General features: G+C 35.4%; 4 protein-coding genes and 1 pseudogene across 4 annotated transcripts; 2 read left to right on the forward strand and 3 right to left on the reverse strand.

The window, feature by feature from the left end:
* Positions 1-2,336: 2,336 nt before the first annotated feature.
* On the reverse strand, positions 2,337-3,906 carry LOC142555538 (uncharacterized). The gene is made up of 2 exons (XM_075666454.1): positions 3,508-3,906; positions 2,337-3,120 (listed from the first exon to the last, which is right to left on the reverse strand). The coding sequence occupies exons 1-2, from the start codon at positions 3,604-3,606 to the stop codon at positions 2,524-2,526; spliced, it is 696 nt and encodes a 231-aa protein (XP_075522569.1). The 5' UTR covers positions 3,607-3,906; the 3' UTR covers positions 2,337-2,523.
* Positions 3,907-4,993: 1,087 nt separating this feature from the next.
* On the reverse strand, positions 4,994-7,887 carry LOC142555549 (cysteine-rich receptor-like protein kinase 43). The gene is made up of 6 exons (XM_075666462.1): positions 7,603-7,887; positions 7,354-7,490; positions 7,006-7,216; positions 6,174-6,408; positions 5,591-5,741; positions 4,994-5,503 (listed from the first exon to the last, which is right to left on the reverse strand). Exons 1-6 carry the CDS (start codon positions 7,664-7,666, stop codon positions 5,102-5,104), a joined length of 1,200 nt encoding a protein of 399 aa, XP_075522577.1. The 5' UTR covers positions 7,667-7,887; the 3' UTR covers positions 4,994-5,101.
* Positions 7,888-8,643: 756 nt separating this feature from the next.
* Positions 8,644-12,798, reverse strand: LOC142555557 (myosin-binding protein 2-like; annotated as a pseudogene).
* Positions 12,799-15,633: 2,835 nt separating this feature from the next.
* Positions 15,634-17,933, forward strand: LOC142555564 (DELLA protein GAI1-like). The gene has a single exon (XM_075666486.1). The coding sequence runs from the start codon at positions 16,038-16,040 to the stop codon at positions 17,724-17,726; it is 1,689 nt and encodes a 562-aa protein (XP_075522601.1). The 5' UTR covers positions 15,634-16,037; the 3' UTR covers positions 17,727-17,933.
* A 1,376-nt stretch (positions 17,934-19,309) lies between these two features.
* LOC142555570 (uncharacterized protein At4g22758-like) lies at positions 19,310-20,596 on the forward strand. Its single transcript, XM_075666498.1, has 2 exons — positions 19,310-19,983; positions 20,187-20,596. The coding sequence occupies exons 1-2, from the start codon at positions 19,752-19,754 to the stop codon at positions 20,363-20,365; spliced, it is 411 nt and encodes a 136-aa protein (XP_075522613.1). The 5' UTR covers positions 19,310-19,751; the 3' UTR covers positions 20,366-20,596.
* Positions 20,597-20,766: the final 170 nt, after the last annotated feature.

The raw sequence follows: 20,766 nt of genomic DNA on the forward strand, positions 1-20,766 counted from the left end.
CTTTTGAAAAAAATTAATTAACTAATTGGACAATGACGATTGATAGTTTATTGCACTTCGATCCTAAAAAATTAAATTAATTGGGTAGTTTGTATTACATTGGAAGAGAAAGATTTCTAGAGTGAACTACAAAAATTTTGAAATCAATAATTTAATGCTCAGATTGTTCCATCATACCTCAGTGTATGTAGTTATATTTCACCATTTGTATTATGGCAAAAACTTGTGTGAGATGGTCATACGGGTCGTATTTTGTGAGACAGATCTCTTATTTGAGTCATCCATGAAAAAATATTAATTTTTATGCTAAGAGTATTACTTTTTATTGTGAATATCAGTATGGTTGACCCGTCTCACGGATAAAGATTAGTGAGACCGTCTCACAAGATACATATTCTTGTATAAAATATTATTATTAATCAGTACATGTGAATAACACATATTCACCGCAATGAAAAATAATCATCTTCTAAAAAGACGATGTTTAGGACCGCTAAGGTGTTGGACAGTCATTCACTATCTCGATTTTTAGATCCATATAGGGCGCCTGCCTAATGTAACATATATAATTTTTTATTTTAAAACTATTTAAAAAATATTTTTTAATTCTAGAAAAAATCGAGCGAGAAGAATATGTCATTTATTTTAAGTTTAAATTTGATATAAAAGAAATATTGTATAAATATGAAGATAAAAAAGAAAAATTATACATTAAGGTAAAAAAAAAAAGGCTTAGGCGGCCGTCTAAGCCCCTAAACACTATACAGTTGGTAGTTGTACATATACTGTTTATCGCTTTCTAGAACAATTTATATAATATATAGTTGAAACAATTCAACCTACATTACTCTCTATTAGAGATGAATATTATTTTACTTTATTTGTATTTTAATTTTCTTAATTTTTATATTTTATGCATATAATTTTATTCACGGAAACTCCGAATTTTTGGTCAACTTAACGTAAGATGCCATATTTTGGATTGATATTACACGATACTCAAAGCTCAAAAAATTAAAAGAATAAAATGAAATTTTTTTTAATTTAAACCATATTTATTCATTTCACAACAACCTTTTTTTCCCCTTCTTTTTTTAACTTTATTATCTACCGTAGCATCTTTTGTCAAGCCCAAACAAACAAGAAAATTCACATTTTCCAATGCACTTTTTTTTTTTTAATGTTACAAGGCAACCACGCCAAATTCAAAGTTAAAGCGAAAGCAGAGTGATACCAAAAATAAATTTGTTTGGAATGCAACCAATCAATATTATTTATTACTTTCAAATTTCAGGCCATATGTTTTTTTTTTTTTTTTGAAATATTTCAGGCCATTTGTTATTCATTATTATTAAAGAAATAAAAAGAGGGATGAAGATAATTTAAACCAATGTTTTTATAATTGTACCGTGATTGAATCGGTCAAGTCTAAACTAGCCGTTTAATCGGTCGGAGTAAACATTGTTATAATATAAAATAATAATAAATTTAAAATGTGTATGTGAATAATAAAATATATTTAAAATGTTTAAAAAAAAAAACTCTAATATTAATAAAATAATAATGTTAACAATGTTGAAATCCAACTAATCATATAAACAAAAGAAAAATAAATTCAAAAAATTGCGAATCGATTCAACAAGTTTTTGACCGGTTCAATATCAGTTTGACCGGATCTTGATCATTTTCAATCGGTTTGACAGGTAAAACGATTTTTGAAAGATATTCAGACTAAACTCGTAACTGATTCTCAATCGAACTGACCGATTCTGGAAACACTTATTTAAACCAGTGGACTCTTATCTTGGGTTTAGCATATGTTAATGTCAATATATGAGTATGCATTAAGGATTTATAGACAAGAAATTTCATATGTTAGTCAACTAAATTGATGTGTACTAAAAATATATGCGGTATATACATGCGCAAAAAGTATAGCCTAGTCATCGAATAAGAAAGTGCAATAAAATATTAATAACATTTTTTACGATAATAAAATTCACGGTCCTTAGTTTTTGCAGTATACTAAATAAAAATCAAACAAATCATGCTTAATAAACACTATATGAAACGCTAACCCTGAAAAAACATCGATAAAAAAAATCAAATTTTTAATAATTAATCAAACATTTAATTATTCCATCAACTTCAACACTAAATTATATAAGTAAAATTCAGAATAAAATCCAAACAGAAAAAACCAAATTATCCAAAGAAAAAATCAAATAGACCTCTGAATAATGACAAGAAATCAATTTATTTAAAACAAAGTATTATATAAAATAGGAAGATAATCAATCTTTATCTGGAAGAGAATATATCAATTAAAAAAATCATTTTGTTTGCCTCTCATTAATACCACTCCATTAAATTTACAACACAGGTTACAACAAAGCATCGCTGGCTCTCACCATCCAAAATCATAATTAACTCAAACTACAAGGACTAAAACGAAACGAAAATAAAAAGAACTCAAACCAACAAATTATCATGTATCCCCCAATCCTATTCAGCTTATTTCAATCAAGCCCCTACCGGCGCTGCTACAGCCGGTTTCACCTTTGGCGGCCTGCCACGTCCTCGCGGCTGTCCTCCTGTAGTGGAGAGAGCAGGGATACCGGTAGTCACCTGCACCGCCGCAGCCTTCGGCGGTCTGCCACGCGCCCGTGGCTCTCCTCCAGTTGCAGAGGTACTGGGGGTATCGGTAGGGACTTGCTCCGCCGCAGCCTTCGGCGGCCTCCCGCGTTTTCTCCCCGACATTGAAGTTGTTGCAGAAGCTGGATTTCGTTTGGGAGGTGGCGGATGATCGGAAGTATCACGGGATTTGGGGGGGCGTCCCCGGGGACGCGGCGGTGGTAGGACAGTTCCCGGAGGAAGCGGAGCCTTTGGTTTCGGGGGACGCCCGCGACCGCGGCGAGGTGGAGAATTGGGGTCGGGTTTAAGGTAGTTGTTCTTGAAAAACACGAGCTGGCCTGAAGATTTCATCCTGTTGAGATGGTGAGTGAGGAGAGTGGAGTAAGCGGGTGGGAGATTTCCGTAGCTGGATTCTATGTGCTTCGAGATCGAAGTTTTGTTCGAGCCGTTCTTCTCGTTCAGTTCTTCGATAGCTGTTAAGATCATCTGCAAAATAATTCCACTGTCATTGAAGAAATACTCGAGAGACGGAAGAGAACCAATCGTAAAACTAAAAGAAATTTGTGTCCGAAATGAATAGTTTAATGGGAAAACGCATGTAAAATGAAATGTAAGAGTGGAAGGAAGCTGAAAAAAGTTACTTCTGAATTGCGGATAACGCGATCTGTAAAATGTAATTTCAGTAGCTTTCAAGCTGGTCGATAATTATTAACTGGGAGCAATTTACAGGAGCTAAAATTTGAAATTTGGAGTTAATATCCATTATTGGAATAATAAAATTTATCAGAAAAAGCAGAATGACAAAATTGTGGGCCGGAAATCACAAATTCCAACTGATATTTTGAAGAAAATTCAGGTTTACAAAAATCATACCTCTGGATACTGAGGCAGCGTGGGTGGAAAAACTTGAGTCGGAGACCGAGGCTGAGCTGCGAATTGGGGATCGAAATTTTGCTGTTCTTCAGCCGCCATACTAACAGACGAGACCTCGAAAATTCCAGTAAAATTCAAGCTTTATAGTTTGAGAAAAAAAGGGAAGTTGGAACAAGAAATAGTCCCTACCGGACGGAAGAAAACTGTAGGAAACTGAAGAAATTGGGTGAAAACATCGGCTATAGGAAGGGATTTAAAAGGGGGCAATAGATCGGAGCTAGATTGAGAACTGAGTGACATCCAACGGCTAGGGGTTCGCTTCTGGGTTCTCATCTAAGGGTTCAATTTGTTCATCGACGTTGTCACGTGGATCGGTGACTTGGCTGTGCTATTTCTTATCTTTTTTAAAATTTTATATGTGCAGTTACTTGTTTGCCCCCCCATTTTCAATTTTGGATATTATATAACCTGCTTTTTCATCTTTGAGTAAAGTTTTTTACGACACATTTTCACGAATTTTTGTCTATGAGATAGGTCAATCTTACTGATATTCACAATAAAAAGCAATACTCTTAGCATAAAAAGTAATATTTTTTCATGGATGATCCAAATAAGAGATCCGTCTCACACAAGTTTTTGCCTCCACTGTTTGGCCTCACCACAAACAAGTTCAACCTTGCTCAAATTACTAAAATTAAATCATTTTGATCCCACAAAAAAAATGTATCATTTAGATCTTGTTAACAATTTTTTGCGAACGAAATTTCAAATTAAAAAAAAAATATTGTCATCCACTACCCGAACCAAATAGATCTAATACAAGATGTAGGATGAATGAAAGAATATTGTTGATAACAAAAGATAATAAGTCTGGAATATGATTAATTTATGCGTAAAAGCGACTATCAATTAATCATAATTCCAATCTAATCACTTGCATTGTACTAAAAAATAAATAGATATGTAGATGTTTACCAAAGTAAACTTAATTGTATTGATACATAAACATCGTTAAAAACTGTCAAAGAAGACCATGTAAAACAAGTGCGGAAGATGCGCGTCACATATCTTCCCTATTCCACCAAGGGGCGAGGAGAAAACATAAATCAGAGAAAACATTTTTTCCCCTAAAAAATAGTAAATAAGATAGGTTGAAAAAATATTGTATTAAAACTGAAAGAAATGAACGTTCCATCCAAAATAGTTAAAAGTCACCAAAAAACGTCATTTAAATATGAATAAAACCAGGCTATGCTTATGAGTGAGAGACTATGTTTTCGTTCTCTTCTTCTGGTGTAATGGTGAAGCACGCCCATTGGTTGAGCATGGTTTCCACTGTCGCATCTCTGGTTAACAATTGATCGGATCTCGGTAGTTCACCCATCGGTGGTTATGGTATTTCAGACACGGTATGGATTTTCAGTGATCGGATAAGATGAGAGTAGAAGCCGAAAAATTGAGTAATAATTTTGGAAAGTCAAGCAAGTAAGGCACTTGACCAAACGTTACTCCTATAGTCCAACCAGAGAGAAAAAATACTTTCATCTGTACAGAAACAATACATTTCAAAGAATATTTTCCAAAAAACAGAAGCTTAGTTTTGCATAGGTTGCTTTCCCTTCTTCGAATTTAACTTTTCACTCATGAACCGCGAAGTACTTGCAGTCGCTGTCACAGTTTGTGAACCTGTCGTAGAGCCAAAGGATTTTGAATTTGATTCACCAGAACTTCCTGTTTTGGAAGATGAAGTAACCGCTTTGTGAGGCTTTCTGTACCTGGAATCAGTGTACCCAGGTCTCAACGGATCATCAAGAACAGTTGGTTTCCTTGATAATAATATGACTACGCGTCGCATGTCGGGACGTGTCTGTGGATCTGATTGGGTGCAGAGTAATCCGATCTGTATAAACATTGATATTTGATCTCTATCCGATGATGGTGCCAGTGTAGGATCAACAATTTCAATGCTTCGATTTTTCTTGTACAGTTTGTATGCCTGAAAATATAGACAGCAAAAGTTTCCAAGACTATATCATGATTGCATTACATCAGCATCATTTTGAACAAAAGATCAAGTCCTCACCCATTCGAGCAAGCTTTGGGAATCAGGGTCTCGATTAAACGTGGAATTTTTCTGTCCGCTGATCAGCTCAACAACCACAACACCAAAGCTGAAAACATCAGCTTTTACAGAGAGATTACCATGCATGAGATACTCTGGTGCCATATAGCCACTGTCAACAAATTAATACTTTGGTTGGTTAATTTTTCCCAGTTGCCACCAAATAGAATGAACTTGGATGTTATCACCACATACTAATCAGGGTTTTGGATGGTTAAATTTGACAAGTGTCTCAAAAGTGTTCCAGAAATGATACAGCGACCATTTAAGAAACAATTAGCATCCATTTTTTTCAAAGTTTTCAGATTTTCTACCTCTTGCTTTAGAGATTTGGCAGCTTGATGATGTTGGTTAATGGGAAAACTATAAATCTTCATAACCTACATATCCAACATAAATAAAAAAACAACTAATTCTCAAGATAAATCATTAAATCCTAAATTTAGTTTTTAATTTCATTGGAGACCTTTTCAATCTTTTTCACTAGACAGAAAAACTACATTAACAGAGAAACCATTGTCTTTTTTACGGTGTGGAGACTTACTTGGTACCAGCTACACGAGTGTTAATATGTGTTTGATCTTCGGGATAGAGACGTGCAAGGCCAAAATCAGCAATCTTTGGTTCCCATTTTTCATCGAGCAGAATATTGCTAGCTTTGATATCTCGGTGTATGATGCAACAGTGAGCATCCTCATGAAGGTAAAGCAAACCTTTTGCAATGCCTGTTATCATGTCACGCCTTCGATCCCAATCAAGCACTTCTCGTCCGTGAGACTCTAAATCGTTATTACAACAAATTAATACTTGAAACAGCATTTGTACGAGGCAGGTAAATTTTGTTTTGATACTGTACACTGCTACAAATACAAAGCTAATCAGCAGAAGTAAATGGAATCATTTGGGCAGTATTCTCGTTCGACCTATTCAAACGACTAAATCTTAGCACATAAGGTTCAAATAAGAATCCCAACCGAAGTGGAAATCAAACAATTTCTAATAGACTAAGAGTCCATGGACACTGCATGCCTACATTAAAGTTATCGGTAATCTTTAACCTCAAATTAAAACAATTTCTCTAAGAATTTCAACTTAAATCCTCATATACATCTTGCTAGATGTGTTGTTTGTATACTTGAAATATAAACGCCTGGGTAATCCAAAAGAGGGCAGAGTAAACATTTGAATGACCCTTACCTTTCCTAATACTAGAATCAATTCTAAAAACCGAATGCTTGAAACCAACAATTCCACCGTCCACTAAAATATTGGCCAACATAATCGAATAGTTCGTTAATCTTCATTCTCTGAACAAATATTGATAATCAAAGATCCAAATGTTGATACAAAACGCATAATTAACTAAAAGTACTTACTGAACAAAAGTTTGTCAAGGCTCTCATTAGCAACATATTCATAAACAAGAAGCTTTTCTGCACCCTTCACACAGAAGCCCAACAGGTTCACCACATTCCTGTGCTGCACAAGGGCCAACAAGTTTGCTTCATTTTCAAACTCTTTCTTCCCCTGACTTGACCTCTGTGACAGCTTCTTTACAGCTATCACTCTCCCATCAGCCAATTTACCCTAAAAAATATCACATATCAAAAACCCAAAATCATATCTTGATTACACTCATGCCTAATGTATTTTTTTAAAAAATAAATCCACGCTTTTCATTCATATAAAGGAACCTATGGCTCAATCTTGGGATCTAATTTTACCTTGAATACCGGGCCAAATCCCCCTTCCCCAAGCTTGTGATCAGGATGAAAATTGTTGGTTGCTTTTGAAAGGGTTTCAAAAGAGAACTGTTTGTGTGCTTGTGCTGCAATTTCCTCCAAGTCCGCTCCGTTTTGATCTTTTGAATAGATCAAACAGTAACGAAAAAACACACACAACCCCATTAAATTTTAATGATCAGAAAACAAAAATCAAACGACTACGTACTTAAAATTCACCAAAAAAGAAACCTTTTCTTGCCAGTGCTCTGAAGGGGTTCACCAGTTTCTGGAGGAAGCTTTTGGATTTACTCATCGGATCCTACCATTTCATGAACAAGATTGATTACTTGATCCCCCCCCCCCAAAAAAAAGCTTTGCGGTTTCTGTTGAATTTCCTTGAAAATCTGGTTTCCGGAAGACTACTATCCAATTTTTTATCTAATAAAGACAACTCTTTCAGACAAATACGCGTCCAATTGATTTGTTCTAAGTTCTAATATCTGAGATTTTTCCCAAGCAAACGAACGAGTTGACTTTTAAGCCCACAAAAATTATTTATCCATGTTTACGGTTGGTAAATGTATTTATTCAATTTAGGTGATTTATTTATTTGCTCAATACGAGATAAGAAAGAATAAGAGATCTCAAAAGCGAAGTAAATTTGACCAATAAACTTTTTGTGATTTCTCCTACTGACTACAGCCAACGTTTAAAAAAAAAAAAAAGAAGGAAATTCATATAAAAAACAACAAATCTATCCCTCTCAGTTGAGGAGAATATCATATTATTCATATATCGTCACGAGCATTCTGTGATCCTTAGGTTATTTTCAAACACAAAATCTATTTTGGTGCAAATTTTACACTAAAATAATGCGATTTTTGCACCAAATACAATATCCACCTCCACGGGCAATGAACTACATGAGTGATCCGGGCCCACCTCCCTGTAAAAAAAAAAAAAAAATTGACTCAAAAAAATCGAGCCGTTGGATCGACCCCTGCAGGCAGTGCCCGCAGGGATAGGGTCGACCGAACCGGAGAAATTAAAACTACACCAAAATTGTTGCAACTTTGGAGATTACCTTATATATATATATATATATATATATATATATATTACTCACAAATCATATCTTACGTACGAAATTTTACCAAAAAAGGTTTGTTGGTTCTTCCCCTACTTGTTTATTTTAATTTACATCAACTATAAAAAAATAATACAAAAGGGATCGAAAGAGGATCCAAACTCCACAAATAAATAAACACTCACTTTAATATATATACATTTGTGTACAACTAAACAAACTTATCCTTCCAGTAATACAAACCTCTTTTTCCCAAAGTAAAATATTAAAAATTCTGATGTGCTCCATTTGGAATCTTCTGTTCTACATCTGTAACTCTTTTCCATTTTATACATATTGATAAATGACAATAACATATCCAACATTTTAAATTTTAATTAATATAAGAGCATATATATATGTATGTACGTATATATTATGCCATTCATCTGCATGGATAAAAATCGACAATCGAAACAGAAAAATGCAACTTCTTGTCTGCCAAGATCGCTAACAAACAAGAACATCAACTCTTCCCTTCATACGAAATGATTTTCAAATTAATTCCTCTGCAGTTTCGGATGATCTCTGTCATTGTATTTGCGTATTTCAGAAATTCACAGCCTCAATAAAATTAATATTTCGTGAATGGATAGGCGATATCATTGGATAGTCATGATCAGGTAAGTTTGAAAAAAGTACCATATTCCTGTTTGGACCAAATTCTAGGCTTTGACTTATTCAAGTTACTACCTTTTCCATCAAGTTTCTTGCACGGAACTCCAAATTGCGTAAATCACGAATATGTCGCAAGATTTCTTGAAGGAGATCCATTCCTTTGTCCCCTTTCTTTAGGGAGCTAATACAATGCTTTAAGAACTCTTTATCAGCCTCATAAGCTTGTAGCCTTTTGTGAGAACCTGAATTTCCAGCAGCTAGAAGTGTTTTAGCAGCTATCAAAATTCCAGCAGCACCTCATATTTCAGAAGCTGGTATTTTTCCAGCAGGCATGTATTTTCCAGCAGAAAGAATCCAGCAGTAGAAGAGCGAGAAAGCAGCAGACAGTTACTGATTCTGCTTAGACTTGTAACTGAAGCATTAACATGGAATAAAGGCTGTTAATGACAGATTATGATCATTAATTGGGAGGCTAACAATCAGAATTTGGTCTATAAATAACACACTCAAACCTCTGTATTGGGTTACACAAATCTTGAGACTCACTTGAATTTTCGAGCCAAAGGAGTACTTATTTTCGAGCAGTAGAATCCAGTAGAAAGAGCAACCAAAATTCCAGTAGACTTCAACCGAAATTCTAGCAAATTACAGTAAGTGGGCTTATATATAAATATCTTGAAATCAGTTTGATAATTCTGTTTTAAAGTACAGTTTCTGTATGTGTATTTCTGATATATGATTTTGAAGCACTGAAACTCCCTAGTAAACTAATGGTAGGAATATATATTCTGAAAATTTCTGAATTTTGATTCTGATTCTGATTCTGGCCTCACCCCTTAGATGAGAGAACATATAGGGGACTGATATCAGTTTAGCCATGAAATTCACTAACGTGCTCAGTGCTTACTAATTCTGATTTCTGTTCTGAAACCTGTGATTTCTGAATTCTAGTTTCTGTATATTATTGTATTACTGTTTCTGTTGAAAATGATTTCGAAAACTGGGAGTTATTCCCGCCCCTGCTTACTGAGTGACAATCATATCACTCACCCACCAAACCCATCTCAGATAAGAACGAGAAAGAAAAGTTAGAAGAAGAAGAGCATATTCAATTTTGGGGCTGGTGATGAAGATTGTTGTTCCTAGTTCTGATTTATATTTTAAATTCCGCTGCATCTGTTTAGATATTGTAATTCTGGTTTTACATTTCCGCTGTAAAACATTATTAATTGAGTTGTATCAGACATTGAATATTCAGTATTATGAATAAAAGACTGGTTTCTGAATTTTGTACTTCTGAGACTTGTTGTTTTCGAATGTAAATTTGAGAGCAACGCCGGTGTCAACCAACCCCCGTCCCGGGGCGTGACACCTTTGATACAGATGATTCATCTCCTCTTCGATGCCAACTTTATAGTTGTCAGTCTCAAACTTAGATTCATAAGTGTCGTGCATCCCATTTGAGTTGATTTTGTTCATGTCCCCATTCGGCACCTCATCGCCATCTGCATCAACGGTAGCATCAAAAAGAGGAGGAAGCGATTTTCTTGTTTGAACGAAAATTCTTTTCTGCGGGTGATTCTTGCTATTCAACAAGCATACATCCGTTAGAATGCAAATCAGTATTTCCATTGTCTTGTTTCAAATCTTCGGTCTCATCTATTGCCACAAGCTTTTCTTCTAGCATCTTAAGCTGTTCAAGGATAGAGAATCTCTCTTCCTCAAAATCTGCTAAACATTCTTCCAAATTAGCAAATGCATCCACAGGAGTGGTGAATTCTTGTGTTCTGAAAAGACCTTCCTCTTTGGCTTCTCGATTTAAATCAATCGACAATCCATCGGGACCATCGCTGTCCTCACAATTGCTGGAAGAACCAGAAGAAAATCCACTCCTAGCACTTCCATCTCTACTAATTATCGATATCCTCAGTATTTTTTTTCCTTTGCTTCTTAGTCCAAAACCTTCTTTTTACACATTTCTAACTCTTTCTCAAGTTCAAATATTTCCTTCTCTCTTCTCACCATAAGCTCGTTCAAAAGCTCCAAGGCTTCTTGGTCATATTCCGTTTGTTCATCCATCATTCTCTGATACTGAAAAGCTTCCATTTGCATTGCCTCCTTCTCTTCTTGGAGTCGGTTTATCATAGCCATCGTTTGATTTGCTGCCACTGCTGAGGCGCTTCTCTCTTCTTCTAACTCGGCACACAAAGCCTGCAAATTCTTCCTTTCGGCTCTCAGCGCTGATTTCAAACGTTCCATCGTAACAACTCCACCACCATTTTCCAGCTCACTTGTCAGACTTCCACCCACTGATTCTTCGGCCCCAGACTCCTTTTTCTCGAGTAATAGCAATTTCTTGTGCAATTGATTTAGACTGTCAACTGAGTTTGGAGTATCGGGAAATATATCTTCTTCAATCTCGTATAGCTCCGAGTAAAACGAGTGTTGATTGTCTGTTATATGATCTGTTTCTCGAACCGATAATGGCTTCAATTCCACCATCTGTTCATCAACTTGCACTGAACCTAATAGAAAGTAAATTTAGAATCTTGACTGAAAGGGGTAAAATAAACCATAATTTTTTTGAAACTTTTCAAAGCGGTAAAACAATAAGCCAAAAGTACCATGTTCTGCTTCATATGAAAGAATCGATGTTTGATTTTCCATTTCATCTGTTATATCTAAATCAGGAATTTCTGTCCCAATTGAGACTTCTGCTTCATTTTCATTTGTCACCATTTCAGAAAATTCTTCAGAAGCTACATTGTTCAGACAAATACTATGCTTTCAATAGACAAATAATCACATAACTTCGATATTTGATGAAACTATTTCAAAGAACAAACGTATGCACCGGTAGTAACATGAGAATGCTTCTCCCCTTCTGCTCCTTCCAGTTCTTGATCAAACACACTTGCTAATTCAGATGGAAGATGTTTTACATAAAAATATGTAAATTCTTCAAAGTTTTTGGCATGAAAAACCTCCACTGAATCAGGCCCTTGAAATTTAGGTTCCTCATTTATATCAACATCAAGAGCTGAATCTACCTCCACTATCCTTCTCACAGTTTCCATAACAAAATCATCCTCTTCTTGGACCTGAAGCCCGCAATCAAAACCACATTCTTGAACCTTAATTGTACCATGATGTTCAATCATGAAACTGTCCTTGCTCAGGTGTTCTTCTATTGAATCGATCAATTCAATGGGGACGAGCCTTTGTCCGCTATCGTCAAGAAAGAACTCCAAATGTGGAGAAGAAATTTCAATAGGAGAATATTCTTCAACACACACACGAACATATTTATCTTTCATAGTAAGAGTTGAGTTTTCCTCCCTTAAAGTCTGCTCATCCTCCCGCATCTCCATATTAGTATCCTTTTTTGCATATTCTTCTACTCTTAAAATTTTCATCTGTTCAATTTCTTATACTTCCAAGCTTCTATTGAGTTCAGAATTAATCTCATACTCCTTCGTATCTTCCAAAACCTTTTCACCATCCCATAAATTAGCAGCAAAGTCTGATATTTTCTTATGCAGAACCCAATTGTTTAGAGAGGAGAAGATTCAGAAGAAGTAGATGGGAAGGTTCTATGAAAAGGCAGGCCACAAAGGAAGACTAGAGCAAATGATGGATGCTTATAAAGCATTACAGACTCTGTAATTTTTTTTTTTTTATGCATTTTTTTGGCTTTTTTTTTTTTTTTTTTTTTTTGTATTTGGGTGTCAAAATGAAATATATATAAATTTCCATTCTTTAGTCAAAGAATTGATTATTCTTCCGTGTGTCTGAACTCTAAGACAGATTCCAAAAGTAGTAATTATTTTCAGATCAGTTTACTTTTAATTATTCAATTCTAATTGAATCGCACAATTTGTTTCACTTCCAAATTTTTTTATAGTGTGTGGAATCATTTATGTTGATAAAGCCAATTTCTTTAATTAACGATAACAACAATTAAACGTATAAACATAATTTTAAAATTCATTTGTACATCATGTTCATACCCTAAAACATTTTATTTAAAATAAAAATATAAACATGTTCTACTCGATAATATTTTGCTCTGCACGGTATTCGTAATACTTGTGAATTCCATTATGCCTTTTATTTTCTACGATATTCTATAATAATGAAATTAAGGTAGTAAAATATTTAAACTTAGGATAGTTATGCCCATGTTTGTATTTTTAATGATATTTTCTTGTGAGTTATGATAGGTATGGAAAATAAATTCCTAACGATCACGGATCATTAGACTGAACCAACATGAGTTCTAGCTCATACTCATGCACAGCTACTGATCATGGGTCGTTAGGGTAGTCCAGCATGAGTCGTAGCTCATGCACATGCACCGTCACTCATAAAATATCTCACCCTTGAAAAGTGGATTTCTTTCGTTTTCCTCGATACTTGAATCCAGAACTTTCGTGATTAAATATCTGGATTTCTAAAATGTTGGTATCAGTTAGGTAAGCCCAACCGCTTGTGCCAAAGGATATTGGGTCTGATCATAATTGGGCTTATCCATTTTTACGACCAATTTAAATAATTAATATAAATAACCATAAATTGTTAAATGGGCCCCTATCTAAATGGGCTTCCCTTTACTCTCTTCGGTCCACTATGTGGAATGACTCGGATCATTTTAATATTTTAATAATAACCTTGTTTTTTTTATCTGGTTCTATTTTACTATTTATTTTACAGAAGTAAGCTACAAATGACATATGCATTACTAGATTACTTAAACTGATCTAAAAATAATTCACAGAAAGATATTAAATTTAATATATATTATTTAGTATCCTAATCATTTTTTATTAATCTACGCTAGTTGTTTAATTTAATCAGTTGGCATATCTTGTAGCATATGCTTTTGAACACATATACAAAATTCAGCCGGCGGGAAGATTAGATTCGAGGATTAAATTTTTTATTTTAGGAATCTGTCGATAGAACGACGTTCCAAATGTTGACACGGATGACGTTCTCTCGAGTTAGATTCATTATTAATTAATCTGTGTTTGGAAAAATAAAATTGACTCGGCACTCTCATAAAATATACTTAGAGTATCTAATATGTTATTTAATTAACATAAAATAAAATCAAGTATTGCATTATTTTCTGGGATCTAAATATATAATAAATCAACTATTGTGAACAAATTTTTTTTTTTGCAGAACTACACCCAATTATTATTTATTTTGTACTATGTTATTATTATATATAATATAATATTGTAGGGGAAAAAGAAGTGGACACGTGTAAGACAGATACTGGAAAGGCATGGGTGGAAGTGCTAAAAATAGGAATAATGGAACGGCCCCCGATGTGGCAGCCGGGACCCCACCATTGAGCAAAGCTGCTTTGATAGTGGAGTCCCGAAACCCTCAGCATCACGTGGGTCGGGGCCCTCTCAAACACGTTACTTTGTTACAAATTTAACGCAGGCCTGAATCGGGATCCTAACTCACGGCGGCGCCGCTGCTGTGTTTGTTTAGGAGGGAAAATTTATTCCTCGGAATGCCTGGTGGCAGAGCTAGTTTACTTTTGAAAATTAACTTTTTAAGAGGTTGAAAAGTGAAAAGAGAGATATTTCGGAGTTGAGAAGGAAACTGGCGCCGCGTTAGTCTCCGTTTCTTTCCCTTGCAAGGGGCTAATATGGTCAATTCGTTTCCTCGTGGGGGACAACATCTGAGATCAACTTTTTACTGGCTATATATATATTCTTTTTTGCTGAACGAATTTGGCTTCATAAAATATTTTGATAATAATAAAAAAATACATAATGCGTAAAAAACAAAATTAAATAAATCTCTATTTCTCCGGCTCAGCTTTAGAAAATATAAATTATATGGAATTGTCGAATCTGTGTATATTAATATTAATTAGTCAACTTAGAAATTTGTACCAGCAAATCTCTGTATACCCCTAAACTAGGCATATAAAGCTTTTTGCACATTCTTAAACGTTTGTGGATTAAATTCATGAATATTCTTCAGTACCTACTGGCTATAGCGTGTCACCCTACTCCTGCAAAACATGGAAGATTAATTGATAGAGGCCCAGTATATATATATATATATATATATATATATATACGCTCATTTACTAAATTAAACAAAACAAAAATAAAAAACTTGTGTGAGACGGTTTTACGGGTCGTATTTTGGGAGATGAATCTCTTATTTGGGTCATACATGAAAAAATATGACTTTTTATGCTCAGAGTATTATTTTTTATTGTGGATATCGATAGGGATGACACGTCTCACAGATAAAAATTTGTGATATCGTCTCACAAGAGACTTACTCTAAAACAAATTATTTACCTACAATGTCGAGGACAATAACAGATTTGATATGACAATTGTAAAAATTGTTCTTCGTAAAAAAAAAAAAAAAAAAACTATCATATAATAACAGAGAAAACAAAATATTATTTATTTATTAAGGTATAATAAAAATATGGTATAAGGTGAACTATAATAACAAACTAATAGTAATGGTGAATTACAAATATGGCAAGGAATAATAAGAAAGCCCATAAATTTTTACCGCAGATGTTCATATCTTATCTCTTTCTCTAGTTGCAATATTCAGTTATGACCCCATTGAAGAGCGTCCCCACCTCCATGAAAGCTCCTCTCTCTCTCTCTCTCTCTCTTAAAATCATTGTCATAGTCCTCCATAGCATCTGGTTTCTCTCTCGGTAAACCCCACACACACACAAACACACACTGAAGTGAAAGTGAGAGGAAGAAAAGCTTTACTGGGAGAACAAAAACTAAGAAACAGAGTAAACATGTGTAAACAAAACAAGTTAAAAGCAAGGTTTCCTCCAGGCCTCAATGCCTAGATTCCTTTTCCTAATCACTCGTTAAGGGGGAAAAATAAATCTTGAAAATTTGGAGGTCATCCGTGTTGCTAGATAATGAAGAGAGACCACTTTAATCGAGAAAACTATTCCAGAAAAGCCAATATGTGGTGTTCGGAATCCGGGAAACAGCAGCAGAGCGATGCCGGATTTGATGAACTATTTGCTGTGTTGGGATACAACGTGAAGCCATCCGACATGGCGTCAGTGGCGCAAAAGATTGAACAGCTGGAAGAAGTGATGGGCAGCGTTCAGCAAGAAGACGGCAACGTCTCTCACCTTGCCTCCGAACAAGTTCATTACAATCCCTCAGATCTCTCCTCATGGCTGGAATCCTTGATTTCAGGGTTCAACCCTTTGCCAGAGTTGGATTCATCTGCCTCTGCTGTAATCCTGGATCCATTTCTCGAACCCACCCAGACCGCGCAGGTCCATTCTGATTTCGGATCGGAACTTATCGCAATACCCGGCCCAGCTGTGTACACCAGAACTAAACCTCCTCCTCCACCGGCTCCGGCGTCATCAACCCCGAGAAAGAAGTTGAAGTCGGTGCAATATTCAGAAAGTATAGGCGCTGCTCCGTGGAATTTCCCAGATGAGTCGACTCGGCAGACGTTCCTGGTTGACTCACAGGAGAGAGGTATACGACTCGTCCACTCGCTAATGGCGTGTGCGGAAGCAGTTCAGCTAGAGAACCTGAAATTGGCGGAAGATTTAGTGAAAAACATCGGGTTTTTGGCTGTTTCACAATCGGGAGCCATGAGAAAAGTTGCTACATATTTCGCAGAAGCTTTGGCGAGAAGGATCTATAAATTGTTTCCCTCAAATCCACATGATTCCGCCTTCACTGATTTGTTACAAATGCACTTCTACGAGACATGCCCTTATCTCAAATTCGCTCATTTCACGGCAAATCAAGCGATTCTTGAAGCATTTGCTGGCAAAAACCACGTACACGTTATCGATTTTAGCATGAAACAGGGAATGCAATGGCCTGCGTTGTTACAAGCGTTGGCCTTGCGACCCGGCGGCCCACCAACTTTTCGATTGACAGGAGTTGGCCCACCACCTCAGGACAACACCGATCATCTGCAAGAAGTGGGGTGGAAATTAGCCCAGTTGGCAGAAACAATCAATGTGGAGTTTGAGTTCAAAGGATTTGTAGCAAGTTCGTTAGCTGATCTTGATTCTTCCATGTTCGATATTCGGGAAAGCGAGGCAGTGGCCGTGAATTCCATCTTCGAGCTGCATCAATTACTAGCAAGGCCGGGAGCCATAGAGAAAGTCTTGCAAGTGGTGAGGGTGATGGAGCCTGAAATCTTTACAGTGGTTGAGCAAGAGGCTAATCACAACGTGCCGGTTTTCTTGGACCGGTTTAACGAGGCATTGCATTATTATTCAACCCTCTTTGATTCGTTAGAGAGTTGCTGTGTGGATGGGGTCGTAAGCGAACAAGATAAGTTGATGAGTGAGGTGTATTTGGGGGGGCAGATATGCAATGTGGTGGCTTGTGAGGGAGCGGACCGGGTCGAGAGGCACGAGACGTTGTATCACTGGAAGAATAGATTGGTTTCATCTGGGTTCGAGCCGGTTCACTTGGGTTCGAATGCGTATAAGCAGGCTGGGATGTTGCTGGCTCTGTTCGGTGGTGGAGATGGGTATAGGGTGGAGGAAAGTAACGGGTGTTTGATGTTGGGTTGGCACACCAGGCCATTGATTGCTACCTCGGCGTGGAAACCCGGTTAACCCGAGTAGGCCCGGTCTGAATGGACCCAGGGTTGAGTAGTTATTGGCAGAGTACTAACTGCTTAGCTGGGGGTACATTTGGCCAGTGGGTTGGACCCACTACTTTTTAATTCGATCAGTTTCTAAATTTTATCATTGTTCTTTTTTTTTTTTACTTTGTTACAATCTTTCTTAGGTTTTTTCAAAGTTACGTTTTATTTGGCTTTATTGGGTGAAAATCCAGTTTTATGAAAATTGTGAACATATTCGAATTTTTAGTTAAATAAAAATATATTAAAAACGTTATAAGAAAAGAAACAAAATAATATTACTTGATACAGTAATTGGTATCAACTTACATAAATAATCGGTGTGAAAATGCCTAACAAGTTGTCGGTACTAATATCAAGACATAGACTACTGTTTGCTTTGTCTCAAAGAAATAGGTCGACGCACATGTTTAGTTAGGAACTATATTACAATATACTACTATGTGTGTGTAGAATAATAAATATTAAATATATGAATTTTGACTGTGATTATTAATATATCGAGTTGAGTAATAAAATTTTGTTAATACTTTTACTTTTTTTTAGATAAGGTCAATATGTGAATTTTTGAAAGAGATTAAAAATTGTAGTCACGAGTATAAGTGTCACAAAATCGGACTACTTAAGCCTCAATTTTTATATATAATACGAGTATAAAATAATTACTATTACACATGAATTATGATGATTAATATATCGAGATGATTTATAAAATTTTGTTATAATTTTTAATTATTATTTGTATAAAGATAATACAATAATATCAACAAATATGTGATTTGTAGATATAATACGTGAATTTTTAAAATTTTAAAATACATTAAATATTGTAGTTATGATTAAATGATATGAAAACAATTACTTATCTAAATGAATATAGTATTTTCGAAAAAACTAATTGATGTTACAAATCAAACCACTAAATATCTCAACTTTTATATATAAGATCGATATAGATACTAGGCATACCAAAGGTACATCCAGTTATACATGATATAATCAATGCGCATATGAATGTTGGTTACATATTTTAAATTTTTTTTGATACACAGAATCAAGAATCTTTTATTTTCCATGATTTTGTAGGATCAAAACTGATATCTTCCCTGTTTCATCGACACTTCAAATAAACAAGAAAAAATGGTTACCCTAGTTGGTGCGATTTTTTAGAGATAATTTTGTAAAACGAATCTCTTATCGATTCGATTATTTTTATAATACAAATATTACTTTTGACTCTATGTACGAACCAAGTTTTGATATATCTGTTAGACCGTCTCACAATAGACTTATTTTTAAAAAAATGATTATAATTTTTTCTCTTTACAATTTCATTTTTTAAAATATTTGAAAACTTTATCTTACTGATTGTATAATATTAATGGGCAATTATTTATGTATTTGCAATAATATAATATTAATATAATACTAAGAAAAAAAATTCAACACAAATGAGGTGGGCCATATAAATATTTTCAAAACGGCCTGGTGGTGAGATCACGAATGACGTAGGAAGATTTAAAGAAAGTCGGAAGCATGGTTCAAACCCTAACCCTAATCGCACGATATTGCCCAATAAAAGGAACGCGATATCTTTTTCATTGTTATCTCTGCTCAATCGTGATCTATAATCTCTCTTTATCTTTTCCCAGCCCCTTTGGTTTTCCTTCTTTTGCATCCCAAACTAGTTTTATTTTAATCGTGAATGGTAGAAATTTCGTCTGCGAAATTGATGATCAACCCCTGTTCTTCAAGAAGGGGGATTTCGGTTTCTGTGGCTATTGCTTTCTGCTTTGGTTCTTGCATGGAAGGCTGGTACTACCGCTGCCTCGGCCTCGATCCCTGAATAAGAAAGCGACTATTTGATATTCTTCCCTTCGATTTTCACAACCTTTGTTCTTTCATTGTTATTCAATTACTTCTTCCTTTCAATTGTAGATTTCGTGTTAAAAAAATATTTTTAAAGAAAGCTAGAGATTTTTTTAAAAAATAAAGGATGTTGAATTATAAGAACAAGAAGAATCAACCCCTCAAGGGCAACCGGTTCTTGATTAGCGTTACGGTGCTCGGAAGCGCTGGCCCCATTCGTTTTGTCGTTAACGAGGAGGATCTTGTCTCTACCGTCATTGAAACTACTCTGAAATCCTATGCGCGGGAGGGCAGGCTCCCTGTCCTTGGTTCCGATCTCAATAATTTTATGCTCTATTGCTCATTTTCTGGCACTGAAGGTACCGACTCTATGTTCAATTGTCGGTAGAATATATCCTGTTTTGTTGATTAATGGTTGTTTTTACGTCAATGCCCTCCAAACCAAAGGTGTTTTTTTTAGAATTTAAGTTGCTTAATTTGATATATCGACTAGGTTGTTTCTATGAGCTGCTAATGGTTTCTGATGAAGATTGATATTTATTAGATTTATCTTTTTGTATAGCTTTGAGTCCATGGGAGAATATTGGGTCAGTTGGTGTCCGCAACTTCATGCTGTGCAAGAAGCCGCAAACTGAGAATGCCGTCGAGGGTGAGAAGGCACCTTCACTGTCTCGGAAGGCAGCTGGAAGTTGGAAGACATGGTTCCGTAAATCTATGTCCCGCAAGATATCTTCTCATTGAGTTAAATTGAGTCCAGTCATTAACTTTAGTAGTTCGTTTATGAATCCCCTGTTGTTTGGGTGATGATTTGCTCATCAATTCCAAGCTTGTTTTCTGTTTAGTCATCAGATTTTCGAAGCACACGTGAACTAATATCAAAACTGTTCACCAGTAAATTAGACTTGGTTGCTATTTGGTTTACATGCTTATCTAATTGCTTCTTGATGTCAAATTACTCCTTTTTCCTGATTATTATATCATTAGTGCTATGTTTGCTTTTGTGATCTCGAACTTGAGTAAATTAACACGCATATTTGTAAAGACAGCCTTTAGTTCATTAAACTGAAAGTGCAGGTCAAATTCAATTCAACAAGATGAAGGTAACTGAATTATTGTGTAGAATATCATAAGAATATCATAAG

The sequence above is a fragment of the Primulina tabacum genome, chromosome 1 (assembly GCF_025594145.1).
Source record: "Primulina tabacum isolate GXHZ01 chromosome 1, ASM2559414v2, whole genome shotgun sequence".
Lineage (NCBI taxonomy): Eukaryota > Viridiplantae > Streptophyta > Magnoliopsida > Lamiales > Gesneriaceae > Primulina > Primulina tabacum.